This window comes from Salvelinus alpinus, chromosome 2, assembly GCF_045679555.1.
Source record: "Salvelinus alpinus chromosome 2, SLU_Salpinus.1, whole genome shotgun sequence".
In the NCBI taxonomy this organism is placed as follows: Eukaryota; Metazoa; Chordata; class Actinopteri; order Salmoniformes; family Salmonidae; genus Salvelinus; species Salvelinus alpinus.
Genome location: NC_092087.1, coordinates 103,892,780 through 103,911,083, shown reverse-complemented (window position 1 = coordinate 103,911,083; position 18,304 = coordinate 103,892,780). Strand labels below are relative to the sequence as shown.

Sequence of the window (18,304 nt, the reverse complement as noted above, 5' to 3'; positions counted from 1 at the left end):
ATATATAGTACCAGTAAAAGTTTGGACACACTCATTCAAAGGTTTCTCTTTATTTTTACTATTTTATACAATGTAGAATAATAGTGAAGACATCACAACTATGAAATAACACATGGAATCATGTAGTAACCAAAAAAGTGTTAAACAAATCAAAATATATTTTACACTCTTCAAAGTAGCCACCCTTTGCCTTGATGACAGCTTCGCATACTCTTGGCACTCTCTCAACCAGCTTCATGAGGTAGTCACCTGGAATGCATTTCAATTAACAGGTGTGCCTTGATAAAAGTTAATTTGTGGAATTTCTTTCCTTCTTAATGCGTTTGAGCCAATCAGTTGTGTTGTGACAAGGTAGGGGTGTTATACAGAAGGTAGCCCTATTTGCTAAAAGACCAAGTCCATATTATGGCAAGAACATCTCAAATAAGCAAAGGGAAACGACAGTCCATCATTACTTTAAGACATGAAGTTCAGTGAATCCGGAAACATTTCAACAACTTAAAGGAAAAGCGAGAAATCAGAACCATTCTCAGTCAAAGACAACAGTGAGAACAAAGCCTCTGTATTCTCTCATGTGATTCCAGGTCCTCTAACACCACACAGCCCATTCAGAAAAGCTTGATGATGAGTTGGTTATCTGAATCAGCTGTGGTAGGGCACAAACCAAAACCTGAACCCAGAAAACACATCCACAAACACAATCCATTATAATACATGCAGGAGGGAAAACACTGGAAAGTCAAGACACATTCAGAGTCTCTGGGGACTACTGACCCACCATGTATTGGGCCTTCATCTGTCCTATGTTCCACTGTTCAGTTTATATCTGTCCTATGTCCTACTGTTCAGCAGCCTACATCTGTCCTATGTCCCACAGTTCCGCCTACATTCTTATCTCCTGTGTGTATTATCTCATGTCTTTTCATGTGTCTTAACTGGGTAAAACTCTTTCCACACTGGGAGCAGTGATGAGGCTTCTCTCCAGTGTGTATCCTCTCATGTCTTCTCAGGTCCCCTAACCAGGCAAAACTCTTTTCACATTGGGAGCAGTGGTAGGGCTTCTCCCCTGTGTGTATTCTCTCATGCTGTTTCAGTTGTCCTTTCAGCTTAAACCTCGCTCCACACTGGGAGCAGTGATGAGGCTTCTCTCCTGTGTGTGTCCTCTCATGTCTTTTCAGGCTCGCTAACAAGGAAAAACTCTTTCCACACTGGGAGCAATGGAAATGCTTCTCTCGCTTCTCCCCTGTGTGTATTCTCTCATGCACTTTCAGGTATTCTTTAAGGTTAAAACTCTTTCCACACTGGGAGCAGTGATGAGTCTTATTTCCTGTGTGTGTCCTCTCATGTCTTTTCAGGCTCGCTAACAAGGAAAAACTCTTTCCACACTGGGAGCATTGGAAAGGTTTATCGCCTGTGTGTGTCCTGTCATGTCTTTTCAGGCACCCTGATGAGGAAAATCTCTTTACACAAAGGGAGCAGGGGTAAGGCTTCTCCCTTGTGTGCAGTATCTTATGCTCTTTCAGGCTTCCTAACTGGGTAAATCTCTTTCCACACTGGGAGCAGTAGTAAGGCTTCTCTCCTGTGTGTATTCGCTCATGTATTTTCAGGCTCCCTAATTCGGTAAAACTGTTTTCACACTGGGAGCAGTGGTAAGGCTTCTCCCTTCTGTGATTTATCTCGTGTATTTTCAAGCTCCCTAACACGGTAAAACTCTTCCCGCAAAGGAAGCAGCGATAAGGCTTTTCCGCTGTGTGCAAAGTCATGTGGCCTTTCAGGTCCCATAACTGGTTAAAACGCTTTCCACAGTGGGAGCAGTGGTACGGCTTTTCTCCTGTATGTATTCTCTCATGCCGCTTCAAGTTTCCTAACTGGTTAAAACCTTTTTCACACTTGGAGCAGTGGTACGGCTTTTCTCCTGTATGTATTCTCTCATGTGTTTTCAGGTCCCCTAACTGGTTAAAACTCTTTCCACAGTGGGAGCAGTTGCGTCGTCTTGCTGGTTTGGACGTCTCTGGTTCCTCTGAGTCTGGTCTTTCTCCTAAAAAAAAAAAGTGTTTATTTAAATAGAGACCCGAATGAAACCTCCACAACTCTCTTGCGAGGAGGTTGAATTCAAATCAGATCCCTCCATATTATTACTTGACCCTACTGGTCATCTTTGATCATTTGAACATCTTGGCCATGTAGTGTTATAATCTCCACCCGGCACAGCCAGAAGAGGACTGTCCACCCCTCAGAGCCTGGTTCCTCTCGAGGTTTCTTCCTAGATTCCTGCCTTTTTAGAGAGTTTTTCCTAGCCACCATGTTTCTACATCTGCATTGCTTGCTGTTATGGGTTTAAGGCTGGATTTCTGTATAGCACTTTGTGACATCGGCTGATGTAAGAAGGGCTTTATAAATAAATGTGATTGAATAACCCGAGGCCAGATTACAAAAACAAATTGAATTTAAAATAATCTTTGTGTAATTTGGATAAGTAGGAGTCATTTTTTACTTTTCCAAAAGATGAAGGTTGACTGAAAATGACTTGCATTGCTACAGGAAGGACGAGAGGAATCATGACATTGACAAACTATATTTAGTGGAGCCAAATCTTTTAGCCCATTCCAACTCTAGTGGAGCTGTGGCACGAAAGGGCTGTGTAGTAGGCTAGGCCTATCTGGTTATCTGTGGTAGTAATGAGCTGTGTAGTAGCCCTATCTGGTTATCTGTGGTAGTAATGAGCTGTGTAGTAGGCCTATCTGGTTATCTGTGGTAGTAATGAGCTGTGTAGTAGCCTAGGCCTATGTGGTTATCTGTGGTAGTAATGAGCTGTGTAGTAGCCCTATCTGGTTATCTGTGGTAGTAATGAGCTGTGTAGTAGCCTAGGCCTATGTGGTTATCTGTGGTAGTAATGGGCTGTGTAGTAGCCCTATCTGGTTATCTGTGGTAGTAATGAGCTGTGTAGTAGCCTAGGCCTATGTGGTTATCTGTGGTAGTAATGAGCTGTGTTGTAGCTCTATCTGGTTATCTGTGGTAGTAATGAGCTGTGTAGTAGCCCTATGTGGTTATCTGTGGTAGTAATGAGCTGTGTAGTAGCCTAGGCCTATGTGGTTATCTGTGGTAGTAATGGGCTGTGTAGTAGCCCTATCTGGTTATCTGTGGTAGTAATGAGCTGTGTAGTAGCCTAGGCCTATGTGGTTATCTGTGGTAGTAATGAGCTGTGTTGTAGCTCTATCTAGTAATCTGTGGTAGTAATGAGCTGTGTAGTAGCCCTATGTGGTTATCTGTGGTAGTAATGAGCTGTGTAGTAGCCTAGGCCTATCTGGTTATCTGTGGTAGTAATGAGCTGTGTAGTAGCCCTATCTGGTTATCTGTGGTAGTAATGAGCTGTGTAGTAGCCCTATCTGGTTATCTGTGGTAGTAATGAGCTGTGTAGTAGCCCTATGTGGTTATCTGTGGTAGTAATGAGCTGTGTAGTAGCCTAGGCCTATCTGGTTATCTGTGGTAGTAATGAGCTGTGTAGTAGCCCTATGTGGTTATATGTGGTAGCAATGAGCTGTGTAGTAGCCCTATGTGGTTATCTGTGGTAGTAATGAGCTGTGTAGTAGGCCTATCTGGTTATCTGTGGTAGTAATGAGCTGTGTAGTAGCCCTATCTGGTTATCTGTGGTAGTAATGAGCTGTGTAGTAGCCCTATCTGGTTATCTGTGGTAGTAATGAGCTGTGTAGTAGCCCTATCTGGTTATCTGTGGTAGTAATGAGCTGTGTAGTAGCCCTATCTGGTTATCTGTGGTAGTAATGAGCTGTGTAGTAGCCTAGGCCTATCTGGTAATCTGTGGTAGTAATGAGCTGTGTAGTAGCCTAGGCCTATCTGGTTATCTGTGGTAGTAATGAGCTGTGTAGTAGCCCTATGTGGTTATCTGTGGTAGTAATGAGCTGTGTAGTAGGCCTATCTGGTTATCTGTGGTAGTAATGAGCTGTGTTGTAGCCCTATCTGGTTATCTGTCGTAGTAATGAGCTGTGTAGTAGCCCTATCTGGTTATCTGTGGTAGTAATGAGCTGTGTAGTAGCCCTATCTGGTTATCTGTGGTAGTAATGAGCTGTGTAGTAGCCCTATCTGGTTATCTGTGGTAGTAATGAGCTGTGTAGTAGCCCTATCTGGTTATCTGTGGTAGTAATGAGCTGTGTAGTAGCCTAGGCCTATCTGGTTATCTGTGGTAGTAATGAGCTGTGTAGTAGCCCTATGTGGTTATATGTGGTAGTAATGAGCTGTGTAGTAGCCCTATCTGGTTATCTGTGGTAGTAATGAGCTGTGTAGTAGCCATATGTGGTTATCTGTGGTAGTAATGAGCTGTGTAGTAGCCCTATCTGGTTATCTGTGGTAGTAATGAGCTGTGTAGTAGCCATATGTGGTTATCTGTGGTAGTAATGAGCTGTGTTGTAGCCCTATCTGGTTATCTGTGGTAGTAATGAGCTGTGTAGTAGGCCTATCTGGTTATCTGTGGTAGTAATGAGCTGTGTAGTAGCCTATGTGGTTATCTGTGGTAGTAATGAGCTGTGTAGTAGGCCTATCTGGTTATCTGTGGTAGTAATGAGCTGTGTAGTAGCCCTATCTGGTTATCTGGGGTAGTAATGAGCTGTGTAGTAGCCCTATCTGGTTATCTGTGGTACTAATGAGCTGTGTAGTAGCCCTATCTGGTTATCTGTGGTAGTAATGAGCTGTGTAGTAGCCCTATCTGGTTATCTGTGGTAGTAATGAGCTGTGTAGTAGCCCTATCTGGTTATCTGTGGTAGTAATGAGCTGTGTAGTAGCCCTATCTGGTTATCTGTGGTAGTAATGAGCTGTGTAGTAGCCCTATCTGGTTATCTGTGGTAGTAATGAGCTGTGTAGTAGCCCTATCTGGTTATCTGTGGTAGTAATGAGCTGTGTAGTAGCCCTATCTGGTTATCTGTGGTAGTAATGAGCTGTGTAGTAGCCCTATCTGGTTATCTGTGGTAGTAATGAGCTGTGTAGTAGCCCTATCTGGTTATCTGTGGTAGTAATGAGCTGTGTAGTAGCCCTATCTGGTTATCTGTGGTAGTAATGAGCTGTGTAGTAGCCCTATCTGGTTATCTGTGGTAGTAATGAGCTGTGTAGTAGCCCTATCTGGTTATCTGTGGTAGTAATGAGCTGTGTAGTAGCCCTATCTGGTTATCTGTGGTAGTAATGAGCTGTGTAGTAGCCTAGGCCTATCTGGTTATCTGTGGTAGTAATGAGCTGTGTAGTAGCCCTATGTGGTTATATGTGGTAGTAATGAGCTGTGTAGTAGCCCTATCTGGTTATCTGTGGTAGTAATGAGCTGTGTAGTAGCCCTATCTGGTTATCTGTGGTAGTAATGAGCTGTGTAGTAGCCCTATCTGGTTATCTGTGGTACTAATGAGCTGTGTAGTAGCCCTATCTGGTTATCTGTGGTAGTAATGAGCTGTGTAGTAGCCCTATCTGGTTATCTGTGGTAGTAATGAGCTGTGTAGTAGCCCTATCTGGTTATCTGTGGTAGTAATGAGCTGTGTAGTAGCCCTATCTGGTTATCTGTGGTAGTAATGAGCTGTGTAGTAGCCCTATCTGGTTATCTGTGGTAGTAATGAGCTGTGTAGTAGCCCTATCTGGTTATCTGTGGTAGTAATGAGCTGTGTAGTAGCCCTATCTGGTTATCTGTGGTAGTAATGAGCTGTGTAGTAGCCCTATCTGGTTATCTGTGGTAGTAATGAGCTGTGTAGTAGCCCTATCTGGTTATCTGTGGTAGTAATGAGCTGTGTAGTAGCCCTATCTGGTTATCTGTGGTAGTAATGAGCTGTGTAGTAGCCCTATCTGGTTATCTGTGGTAGTAATGAGCTGTGTAGTAGCCCTATCTGGTTATCTGTGGTAGTAATGAGCTGTGTAGTAGCCCTATCTGGTTATCTGTGGTAGTAATGAGCTGTGTAGTAGCCCTATCTGGTTATCTGTGGTAGTAATGAGCTGTGTAGTAGCCCTATCTGGTTATCTGTGGTAGTAATGAGCTGTGTAGTAGCCCTATCTGGTTATCTGTGGTAGTAATGAGCTGTGTAGTAGCCCTATCTGGTTATCTGTGGTAGTAATGAGCTGTGTAGTAGCCCTATCTGGTTATCTGTGGTACTAATGAGCTGTGTAGTAGCCCTATCTGGTTATCTGTGGTAGTAATGAGCTGTGTAGTAGCCCTATCTGGTTATCTGTGGTACTAATGAGCTGTGTAGTAGCCCTATCTGGTTATCTGTGGTAGTAATGAGCTGTGTAGTAGCCCTATCTGGTTATCTGTGGTAGTAATGAGCTGTGTAGTAGCCCTATCTGGTTATCTGTGGTAGTAATGAGCTGTGTAGTAGCCCTATCTGGTTATCTGTGGTAGTAATGAGCTGTGTAGTTGCCCTATCTGGTTATCTGTGGTAGTAATGAGCTGTGTAGTAGCCCTATCTGGTTATCTGTGGTAGTAATGAGCTGTGTAGTAGCCCTATCTGGTTATCTGTGGTAGTAATGAGCTGTGTAGTAGCCCTATCTGGTTATCTGTGGTAGTAATGAGCTGTGTAGTAGCCCTATCTGGTTATCTGTGGTAGTAATGAGCTGTGTAGTAGCCCTATCTGGTTATCTGTGGTAGTAATGAGCTGTGTAGTAGCCCTATCTGGTTATCTGTGGTAGTAATGAGCTGTGTAGTAGCCCTATCTGGTTATCTGTGGTAGTAATGAGCTGTGTAGTAGCCCTATCTGGTTATCTGTGGTAGTAATGAGCTGTGTAGTAGCCCTATCTGGTTATCTGTGGTAGTAATGAGCTGTGTAGTAGCCCTATCTGGTTATCTGTGGTAGTAATGAGCTGTGTAGTAGCCTAGGCCTATCTGGTTATCTGTGGTAGTAATGAGCTGTGTAGTAGCCTAGGCCTATCTGGTTATCTGTGGTAGTAATGAGCTGTGTAGTAGCCCTATCTGGATATCTGTGGTAGTAATGAGCTGTGTAGTAGCCCTATCTGGTTATCTGTGGTAGTAATGAGCTGTGTAGTAGCCCTATCTGGTTATCTGTGGTAGTAATGAGCTGTGTAGTAGCCCTATCTGGTTATCTGTGGTAGTAATGAGCTGTGTAGTAGCCTAGGCCTATCTGGTTATCTGTGGTAGTAATGAGCTGTGTAGTAGCCTAGGCCTATCTGGTTATCTGTGGTAGTAATGAGCTGTGTAGTAGCCCTATCTGGATATCTGTGGTAGTAATGAGCTGTGTAGTAGCCATATGTGGTTATCTGATAGGCCAACGGCGCATCATATATTTCCTCAGCTTTCATCTGCTGTAGCCTCAGTTTGCTTTTCACTCCTCATTGCATTTTTCCATCTTGGTATTGTTTTCTCACTCTCACTTCTTGTGGTCTAACATACTCGTCATTCCAAGTATATATGTGATTTACAATAGCATAGAATCAGACTTTGCAAAATGATTCCCATTTAAAAGCTGCAACATTAGGACTTTAAACACTTCATTAGAATAGTCATAACTTTAATTCGTCTTAATGCTGTTATGATATTTAAATGAGTAGGGTTTGGTTTTTTGGCCGTTTGGTTCCAATCGGGGCGGGGGGGGGTGGGTGGGATGCATGCATAATTTCTGTCTTTATAATGCTTTGTTATAAAGGTTTGTTCCAATTTCTCATGTGATTTTTATACATTGCTATTGTTCCTTCTCTCTCATTATTACTTGAGGCATCCCATGTTTTAGGTTATTCAGAAACAACTAATAATTTTCTGATAAAAGCCTAGAACTCTGTTAAATTCATTCATTGTTTGATCATGAAATAGCGCATCACGAGAAATCTAACAGGCATTAAACTGAGTGTCTTAATAGGCCAAGTCGTATCACCGCCCCCAGGTGGTGAAGGTAGGAAACAACATATGCAACATAACCTCGACACTGGATCAAATGGAGAGAAAATAGAACAGGTGGACAATAAGAGTGTCCGCTATAAAAATAGACTTTGGCTATTGGCCCAGATCATCCAATGTTCAAGAGAGAAAATCATAATTTCTGACCGGATATTTTGCACTGTTCTGGTGAGACTCTTAGCTATGTCTACAGTGCATTAGGAGGTATTCAGACCCCTTGACTTTTTCCACATTTTGTTACATTACAGCCTTATTCTAAAATGTATTAAATTGATTTTATTCCTCATTAATCTACACACAATACCCCACAATGACAAAGCGAAAACAGGTTTGTATACATTTTAGCAAATGTATTTAAAAAAAATCAGGAACTGAAATATCACATTAACATAAATATTCAGACCCTTTACTCAGTACTTGATGAAGCAGACTCACTCTACCTGTGATATAAAAGTACTTTTTGTTAAGGTCGGCAGGTAGCCCAGTGGGGCGGCAGGTAGCTTGATTATACACACTGCTGCTATTAACCAGATACACTACCTAACCCTAACCTTATAGACAGGTCGGCAGGTAGCCTAGTGGGGCGGCAGGTAGCTTGATTATGCACACTGCTGCTATTAACCAGATACACTACCTAGGTAGCCTAGTGGTTAGAGCATTGGACTAGTAACCGGAAGGTTGCAAGATCGAATCACCGAGCTGACAAGGTAAAAGCCTGTTGTTCTGCCCCTGAACAAGGCAGTTTACCCACTGTTCCTAGGCCGTCATTGAAAATAAGATTTTGTTATTAACTGACTTGCCTAATTAAATAAAAGGTTAAAAAAAATAAAAGGTACGAAAATGAGCTAAACGATTTGGTATCATTTTGATTATGGAAGATTGAATACGTGTGAGAGTGAAACTGTTTACTTGGAATAATTTGTAGCTGTCGTTTCTATCTCAGCATTAGAGAACACCCGACTCAGTTTACCTCCCAGAAAACACCCGGTACCGTAAAGTGTTGTCTACCCACTTAAGAAAATTCAGGCAGAAACAGAAGCGTGGGTGGCTTGACCGCGTTTTGCGAATGACGGCTCACTTGACCGCAGTATTTAACACGACACATTAGTTCAATAGTTAAACAACTAGAGTTTGTTCCACTGTTTTTAAAATAGTACTTACTGGTGTTAATCAGATCCCCAGTCTTCCCTTCCTCCTCCAACGTGACAGTCATCTCTCCCTCCTCCTTCATTCCAAAAACTGCATCCTCCTCTTTCACTCTTAAAGCTTCTTCCTCTTCTTTCACTGTAACTTCTTCCTCTTTCACGTCTTTCTCCTCTTCTTTCACCGTAACAGCCTCACCCTCTACTTCTTGTTTAACTGTAACAGCCTCCTCTTCCTTCTCCTCTTTCACACGAACTTCTGTCTCTGTCCAGCAGACCTCCTCTTCTTTAGCACGGGGGAAGTAGCGGGAGCTCATGGTCGAGGATGTTAGCAAGCTAGTTAGCATTAGCCGAGGGTTACTTAGCCAGATAGCTAATAACGTAAATAGTCAATTAAATAGAGTAACTAGTAAATACGCATTAAGTGTGTTTAAAAACCGAGGTTAATATGAACAAAAATGGCATAAAGAGCTGCAACGTTGTGGTTTAATTTTGGCTAGAACGCTACCGAGGTGGCTGAAGTGTTGTTGTAGAAAAAACATCCCGTCCACTACATTATACGTCACGCAAGAAGCATCACCTGAAAGACTCACATGGCCTCCTGCTGACTGGAGTGGGTTTCACAATTTCAAAAAATATATTTTACTACATTGTTTATTCTGGCAAACAATGTCATAAAGAAAAATCTATTTCAAAATGTGCACTGTTATGTCTGACTTCTTAGAGCCAATACTTTCCTCTATGCAGACGTATACCTGAATGTGAATATGTACATTATTTTTAAATACTAGAATAGTAATTGTTAAGACAATTCTCTGTTCTTTTCCCATCTAGATCAGATCACATCACAATGTATTTTAACAAAGTCACAACACTTTACAGGCGTCGGACAGATCAAATCAAATCACAATGCATTTAATATTTAAATAAACTGTTTATTTACCTTTCGCAAAGTCACAAAACGCTTTACGGAGAAACAATAAGACAGAAAGCAATAGAAATAAACCCAATCAAAATACAGTGAATACAGAGAAATCAAAAACACAGTGACAGCAGACAGACAGTACATGGACATACTGTACTGAACTATACTGGACTGAACTATACTTTACTGTACTGAACTATACTGAACTATACTCTACTGAACTATACTGTACTCTACTGAACTATACTTTACTCTACTGAACTACACTCTACTGTATTCTACTGTACTGTACTATAGTTTACTTTACTCTACTGAACTATACTTTACTGCACTGAACTACACTTTACTGTACTCTACTGTACTGTACTATAGTTTACTTTACTGAACTATACTTTACTGAACTATACTTTACTGCACTGAACTACACTTTACTGTACTCTACTGTACTGTACTATAGTTTACTTTACTGTACTGAACTATACTGTACTGAACTACACTTTACTGTACTGAACTATACTTTACTCTACTGTACTATAGTTTACTATACTGAACTACACTTTACTGTACTCTACTGTACTGTACTATAGTTTACTTTACTGCACTGAACTACACTTTACTGTACTCTACTGTACTGAACTATAGTTTACTTTACTGTACTGAACTATACTTTACTGCACTGAACTACACTTTACTGTACTTTACTGTACTGAACTATACTTTACTGCACTGAACTACACTTTACTGTACTTTACTGTACTGAACTATACTTTACTGCACTGAACTACACTTTACTGTACTCTACTGTACTGTACTATAGTTTACTTTACTGCACTGAACTACACTTTACTGAACTACACTTTACTGTACTGAACTACACTTTACTGTACTGAACTACACTTTACTGAACTGTACTCTACTGTACTGAACTATAGTTTACTGTACTGAACTATACTGTACTATACTTTATTGTACTGAACTATACTGTACTGAACTATCTGTAACATCTAGTACTCTACTGTACTGAACTCTACTTTAGAGTACAAGCAGGTGGTTTGGTTGTTTAACTATCTGTAACATCTAGTACTATACTGTACTGAACTCTACTTTAGAGTAGAATCAGGTGGTTTGGTTGTTTAGCTATCTGTAACATCTAGTACTATACTGTACTGAACTCTACTTTAGAGTACAAGCAGGTGGTTTGGTTGTTTAGCTATCTGTAACATCTAGTACTATACTGTACTGAACTCTACTTTAGAGTACAAGCAGGTGGTTTGGTTGTTTAGCTATCTGTAACATCTAGCAATCCAAAGATAGCATGTATGAATCTCATCACGGACAACTTTAGCATTTTAACTAATTAGCAACTTTGCAACTACTTAGCATGCTAGCTAACCCTTTCCTCTAACCCTTTAACCTTAACCCCTAAACCTAACCTTAACCCCTAACCCTAACCCCTAGCCTAGCTAATGTTAGCCACAACAAATAGAAATTCGTAACATATCATACGAAATGGATGGACATCCACAAATTAATACCATACGATTGGTAACATATCATACGAAATGGAGTGTCTCGGATTTACACGTAATTTCAATGAAAACTACATAGAACCAAAGTGGAATAGAGGTTGAATTGACGTCTGTGCCCAGTGGGTTGCTAGTTATAGATATCTTTGATAGTCTAGTGTCAGGCTACCTCAGCAAGCCAGCTAGCTACTAGCAAAGTAAATATGACATTAAACGGGACAACCAGCCCAGTGGGTTGCTAGTTATAGATATCTTTGATAGTCTAGTGTCAGGCTACCTCAGCAAGCCAGCTAGCTACTAGGAAAGTAAATATGACATTAAACGAGACAGTGGGTTGCTAGTTATAGATATCTTTGATAGTCTAGTGTCATGCTACCTCAGCAAGCCAGCTAGCTACTAGCAAAGTAAATATGACATTAAACGGGACAACCAGCCCAGTGGGTTGCTAGTTATAGATATCTTTGATAGTCTAGTGTCAGGCTACCTCAGCAAGCCAGCTAGCTACTAGCAAAGTAAATATGCCATTAAACGGGACAACCAGCCCAGTGGGTTGCTAGTTATAGATATCTTTGATAGTCTAGTGTCAGGCTACCTCAGCAAGCCAGCTAGCTACTAGCAAAGTAAATATGACATTAAACGGGACAACCAGCCCAGTGGGTTGCTAGTTATAGATATCTTTGATAGTCTAGTGTCAGGCTACCTCAGCAAGCCAGCTAGCTACTAGCAAAGTAAATATGACATTAAACGGGACAACCAGCCATATCCGAGAGACGTGTGTTTAAAACACAGCGGCAAATATACACAGGAAGCGCTGTAGCCATTTCCTGCAGTCAATTACCAAAAGCGCCCTCTTTGGCCTCACGATTTCATTGTAATTATGAAATTGGCCTCATCTTTGGCCTCATGATTTCATTACAATTTCATTGTAAATAAAGCCTCATTCAAACATCCCGACAAGAAATCTGGTGTTTCTATGTCAAACAGTTTTGTTATATTTCTTCTGTGATGTATATAAAGTGTAACAAACAAACCCAAAACGTGTCTTCTTTTGTTGTTGTTGCCCATAAACCATGTATGTGAGATGTATACTTTTCTTTAAAAGTATATTTGTTTGAGACTACCAAGAATCACTCTGTGTGACCCTGATTTAGCCCCCTTTGCAGTAAAAGGTTAAGACCTTCAATGTTACGGCTTTGTTGGTTACCAAGGTAACTGACTAGCTGTTGTTGAAGAAGCGTCCCGTCCACTAGATTATACGTCACACTGGCCACACCATTTACTACCGACTGAAGTTGGTAATGCACTGAACTAGGAAACTCAAACATTTCTGACTTGCTGATTAGTTGAACGCAAGTTTCCTAGTTTCCTGACTAGCACGTAAACGTGGTAAAAATCTTTATTTTTTTATTTATTTTCAGACAAAACTTTTATTTTTCATGTATTTTTATTTAAAAAACTATATGGATACGTACAAAAGAGAATCATGTGTTGATCAGAACAGATAGGAAATCAATCAAACAGATCATCAATCAATATGCAGCTGGATCTATACTGCTCCTACATGGTAACAATACAATGTATATAATGAACAGACTAGGTCTATACTGCTCCTACATGATATAACAATACAATGAATATAATGAGCAGACTAGGTCTATACTGCTCCAACATGGTGTAACAATACATCATGTAGATGTATATAATGAACAGACTAGGTCTATACTGCTCCTACATGGTGTAACAATACATCATGTAGATGTATATAATGAACAGACTAGGTCTATACTGCTCCTTCATGGTGTAACAATACATCATGTAGATGTATATAATGAACAGACTAGGTCATTTCTGCTCCTACATGGTGTAACAATACATCATGTAGATGTATATAATGAACAGACTAGGTCTATACTGCTCCTACATGGTGTAACAATACATCATGTAGATGTATATAATGAACAGACTAGGTCTATACTGCTTCTACATGGTGTAACAATACATCATGTAGATGTATATAATGAACAGACTAGGTCTATACTGCTTCTACATGGTGTAACAATACATCATGTAGATGTATATAATGAACAGACTAGGTCTATACTGCTCCTACATGATGTAACAATACAATGTATATAATGAACAGACTAGGTCTATACTGCTCCTACATGATGTAACAATACAATGAATATAATGAACAGACTAGGTCTATACTGCTCCTACATGGTGTAACAATACAATGTATATAATGAACAGACTAGGTCTATACTGCTCCTACGTGGTGTAACAATACATCATGTAGATGTATATAATGAACAGACTAGGTCATTACTGCTCCTACATGGTGTAACAATACATCATGTAGATGTATATAATGAACAGACTAGGTCTATACTGCTCCTACATGATGTAACAATACAATGTATATAATGAACAGACTAGGTCTATACTGCTCCTACATGATGTAACAATACAATGTATATAATGAACAGACTAGGTCTATACTGCTCCTACATGATGTAACAATACAATGTATATAATGAACAGACTAGGTCTATACTGCTCCTACATGTTTGCCACAGATTGCGTGCAAGGATTCGACATCATCACAGCCAGCTACATCATTCCATACATCAGAGGACTGACTAAACATCTCACCAGGTAGAATGGAAAGCTTGTCAAAAACCTGAAAGAAGCAGTTGGCAAGCGCCTGACTGTTTCTGAGCAGAAGCAGCCATAGCAGACGGGACACCAATGTAAAGTATGGGCTGTATATTGTGATTAAACAGTGAAATAAGACCTGGACATGTGAAGTTGTTTGTTACTTTTTTTTAAACTACTAAGTACATTCACAAACTATTTTAAATACATCCAAATAATTCTAATATTTATTATACTGTCTTTCAAATTCTTAATATGATATGTAGTTGAAGAATGCCAATTCTTAATATATGTAGTTGAAGAATGCCAATACTTAATATATGTAGTTGAAGAATGCCAATTCTTAATATGATATGTAGTTGAAGAATGCCAATACTTAATATGATATGTAGTTGAAGAATGCCAATTCTTAATATGATATGTAGTTGAAGAATGCCAATTCTTAATATGATATGTAGTTGAAGAATGCCAATACTTAATATGATATGTAGTTGAAGAATGCCAATTCTTAATATGATATGTAGTTGAAGAATGCCAATTCTTAATATGATATGTAGTTGAAGAATGCCAATACTTAATATGATATGTAGTTGAAGAATGCCAATACTTAATATGATATGTAGTTGAAGAATGCCAATACTTAATATATGTAGTTGAAGAATGCCAATACTTAATATATGTAGTTGAAGAATGCCAATACTTAATATGATATGTAGTTGAAGAATGCCAATACTTAATATGATATGTAGTTGAAGAATGCCAATACTTAATATATGTAGTTGAAGAATGCCAATACTTAATATGATATGTAGTTGAAGAATGCCAATTCTTAATATGATATGTAGTTGAAGAATGCCAATACTTAATATGATATGTAGTTGAAGAATGCCAATACTTAATATGATATGTAGTTGAAGAATGCCAATACTTAATATGATATGTAGTTGAAGAATGCCAATACTTAATATGATATGTAGTTGAAGAATGCCAATACTTAATATATGTAGTTGAAGAATGCCAATTCTTAATATGATATGTAGTTGAAGAATGCCAATACTTAATATGATATGTAGTTGAAGAATGCCAATACTTAATATGATATGTAGTTGAAGAATGCCAATTCTTAATATGATATGTAGTTGAAGAATGCCAATACTTAATATATGTAGTTGAAGAATGCCAATTCTTAATATGATATGTAGTTGAAGAATGCCAATACTTAATATATGTAGTTGAAGAATGCCAATTCTTAATATGATATGTAGTTGAAGAATGCCAATACTTAATATGATATGTAGTTGAAGAATGCCAATACTTAATATATGTAGTTGAAGAATGCCAATTCTTAATATGATATGTAGTTGAAGAATGCCAATACTTTCCAAATGGTATTTTCAAATACATTCCAATATTCAAATGGTTGTTTTTTCATATCTAGGTAATGTAAATACTGGTTTTGAAATGAATGAAGCCCTGCTCCTATGGCGTCTTCTACCGTGTGTGTCTCTCATTTTCTTTCAGGCCCCTTAACTGAAGAAAACCCTTTCTAAACTGGGAGCAAAGGTGAGGCTTCTCTCATGTGTGTGTCCTCTCGTGTGTTTTTAGGTGCACTAACTGAACAAAACCCTTTCCACACTGGGAACAAAGGTGAGGCTTCTCTCCTGAGTGTGTCATTTTATGCGTTTTTAAGTTCCCTAACTGGGTAAAACTTTTTCCGTATTTGAGAGCATTGGAAAGGCTCTTCTCTCTTGTGTGTGTCATCTCATGTGTTTTCAGGCTCACTACCCAGTTAAACCCCTTTCCACACAGAGCACTGGAATGGTTGTTCTCGTGTGTATTCTCTTATGCTCTTTCAGATGCCATGAGTGAATAAATCCCTTTCCACACTGAGAGCATTGGAAAGGCCTCTCTACTAAGTGTGTCCTTTCATGTGATTTCAGGTCCCCTGATGAGAAAAATTTCTTTTCACACTGGGAGCATTGATACGGCTTCTCTCCAGTGTGTGTTCTTTCATGCACTTTTAGATGCCCTGACTGTCCAAAACCCTTTCCACACTGGGAACAGTGATGAGGCTTCTCCCCTGTATGTGTTCTTTCATGATCTTTCAGCTTCCCTCTCTGGGTAAAACTCTTTCCACACTGGGAGCATTGGAATGGCTTCTCCCCTGTGTGTAATCTTTCATGCTCTTTCAGATGCGATGACTGGATAAATCCCTTTCCACACTGAGAGCATTGGAAAGGCCTCTCTACTAAGTGTGTTTTCTCATGTGATTTCAGGTACCCTGATGATAAAAATATATTTTCACACTGGGAGCATTGATACGGTTTCTCTCCAGTGTGTGTTCTTTCATGCACTTTTAGATGCCTTGACTGTCCAAAACCCTTTCCACACTGAGAGCAGTGATGAGGCTTCTCCCCTGTATGTGTTCTTTCATGATAGTTCAGCTTCCCTCTCTGGGTAAAACTCTTTCCACACTGGGAGCATTGGAATGGCTTCTCTCCTGTGTGTATTCTTTCATGCTCTTTCAGATGCGATGACTGGCTAAATCTCTTTCCACACTGAGAGCATTGGTAAGGCCTCTCTACTAAGTGTGTTCTCTCATGTGATTTCAGGTCCCCTGATGAGAAAAATTTCTTTCCACACTGGGAGCATTGATACGGCTTCTCTCCAGTGTGTGTTCTTTCATGCACTTTTAGAGAACCTGACTGTCCAAAACCCTTTCCACACTGAGAGCATTGGTAAGGCTTCTCTCCTGTGTGTATTCTTTCATGTTGTTTCAGGTGCCCTAATCGGATAAATCTCTTTCCACACTGGGAACACTGGTGGGGTCTTGCTGGTTTGGATGTCACTGGGTCTGATTCCCCTGTAGGACTCTTCCTAGTGTCAGAGTGAGAGTCTGGCCTCTCTCCTGTCAAAGACAAAACATAGTATTTTGTTAAAACAGAGACCTGAATGAAACCTACACATGATAAAAAAAAATATTCTTATGGAGGTTTAATCAAGTCTAGAACCCTCATTATAAAATGGGTAGTTTGGATCCTGAATGCTGATTGGTTGATACCCATTTGCAATAATCCACTGGTAATACCTGTTAACAGTTCCATTTGAATGATCCCAAAAGATCCACTGTCCCACAGCCCAGCCAGGCCATTTATAAACTAATCTCCACTGGCTCAGCCAGGCCATTTATAAACTAATCTCCACTGGCCCAGCCAGGCCATTTATAAACTAATCTCCACTGTCCCACAGCCCAGCCAGGCCATTTATAAACTAATCTCCACTGTCCCACAGCCCAGCCAGGCCATTTATAAACTAATCTCCACTGTCCCACAGCCCAGCCAGGCAATTTATAAACTAATCTGCACTGTCCCACAGCCCTGCCAGGCCAGTACAGAGGGACATCATTAACCCATGGCTTCTAGCCTAACATTTGGTTTGGAACAGAGGGACATCATTAACCCATGGCTACTAGTCTAACATTTGGTTTGGAACAGAGGGACATCACTAACCCATGGCTTCTAGCCTAACATTTGGTTTGGAACAGAGGGACATCACTAACCCATGGCTTCTAGCCTAACATTTGGTTTGGAACAGAGGGACATCATTAACCCATGGCTACTAGCCTAACATTATTATCAGCACACTATAAAGGACTGTTTCAACCCTGTGGATTATTAAGGACTGTTTCAACCCTGTGGATTATTATCAACACACTATAAAGGACTGTTTCAACCCTGTGGATTATTATCAACACACTATAAAGGACTGTTTCAACCCTGTGGATTATTATCAACACATTATAAAGGACTGTTTCAACCCTGTGGATTATTATCAACACACTATAAAGGACTGTTTCAACCCTGTGGATTATTATCAACAACACTATAAAGGACTGTTTCAACCCTGTGGATTATCATCAACACACTATAAAGGACTGTTTCAACCCTGTGGATTATCATCAACACACTATAAAGGACTGTTTCAACCCTGTGGATTATTATCAACACACTATAAAGGACTGTTTCAACCCTGTGGATTATTATCAACACACTATAAAGGACTGTTTCAACCCTGTGGATTATTATCAACGCACTATAAAGGACTGTTTCAACCCTGTGGATTATTATCAACACACTATAAAGGACTGTTTCAACCCTGTGGATTATCA

At 39.9% G+C, this 18,304-nt stretch overlaps 2 protein-coding genes across 3 annotated transcripts in view; both read right to left on the bottom strand.

Moving 5' to 3' along the window:
* LOC139546584 (endothelial zinc finger protein induced by tumor necrosis factor alpha-like) overlaps positions 1-18,304 on the bottom strand; it is a 76,774-nt gene that overhangs the window by 50,577 nt on the left and 7,893 nt on the right. The window contains exon 4 of one of the 2 annotated variants that reach the window (XM_071355137.1): positions 15,398-17,044. The exons of the other annotated variant lie outside the window; for it this stretch is intronic. Coding sequence (XP_071211238.1) covers positions 15,918-17,044 — 1,127 coding nt within the window. The 3' untranslated portion in view covers positions 15,398-15,917. Of the gene's footprint in view, positions 1-15,397; positions 17,045-18,304 lie in introns of those variants that run through there. 2 annotated transcript variants of the gene reach the window in all.
* LOC139546851 (zinc finger protein ZFP2-like) lies at positions 22-9,559 on the bottom strand. The gene is made up of 2 exons (XM_071355725.1): positions 9,047-9,559; positions 22-2,038 (listed from the first exon to the last, which is right to left on the bottom strand). Exons 1-2 carry the CDS (start codon positions 9,372-9,374, stop codon positions 846-848), a joined length of 1,521 nt encoding a protein of 506 aa, XP_071211826.1. The 5' UTR covers positions 9,375-9,559; the 3' UTR covers positions 22-845.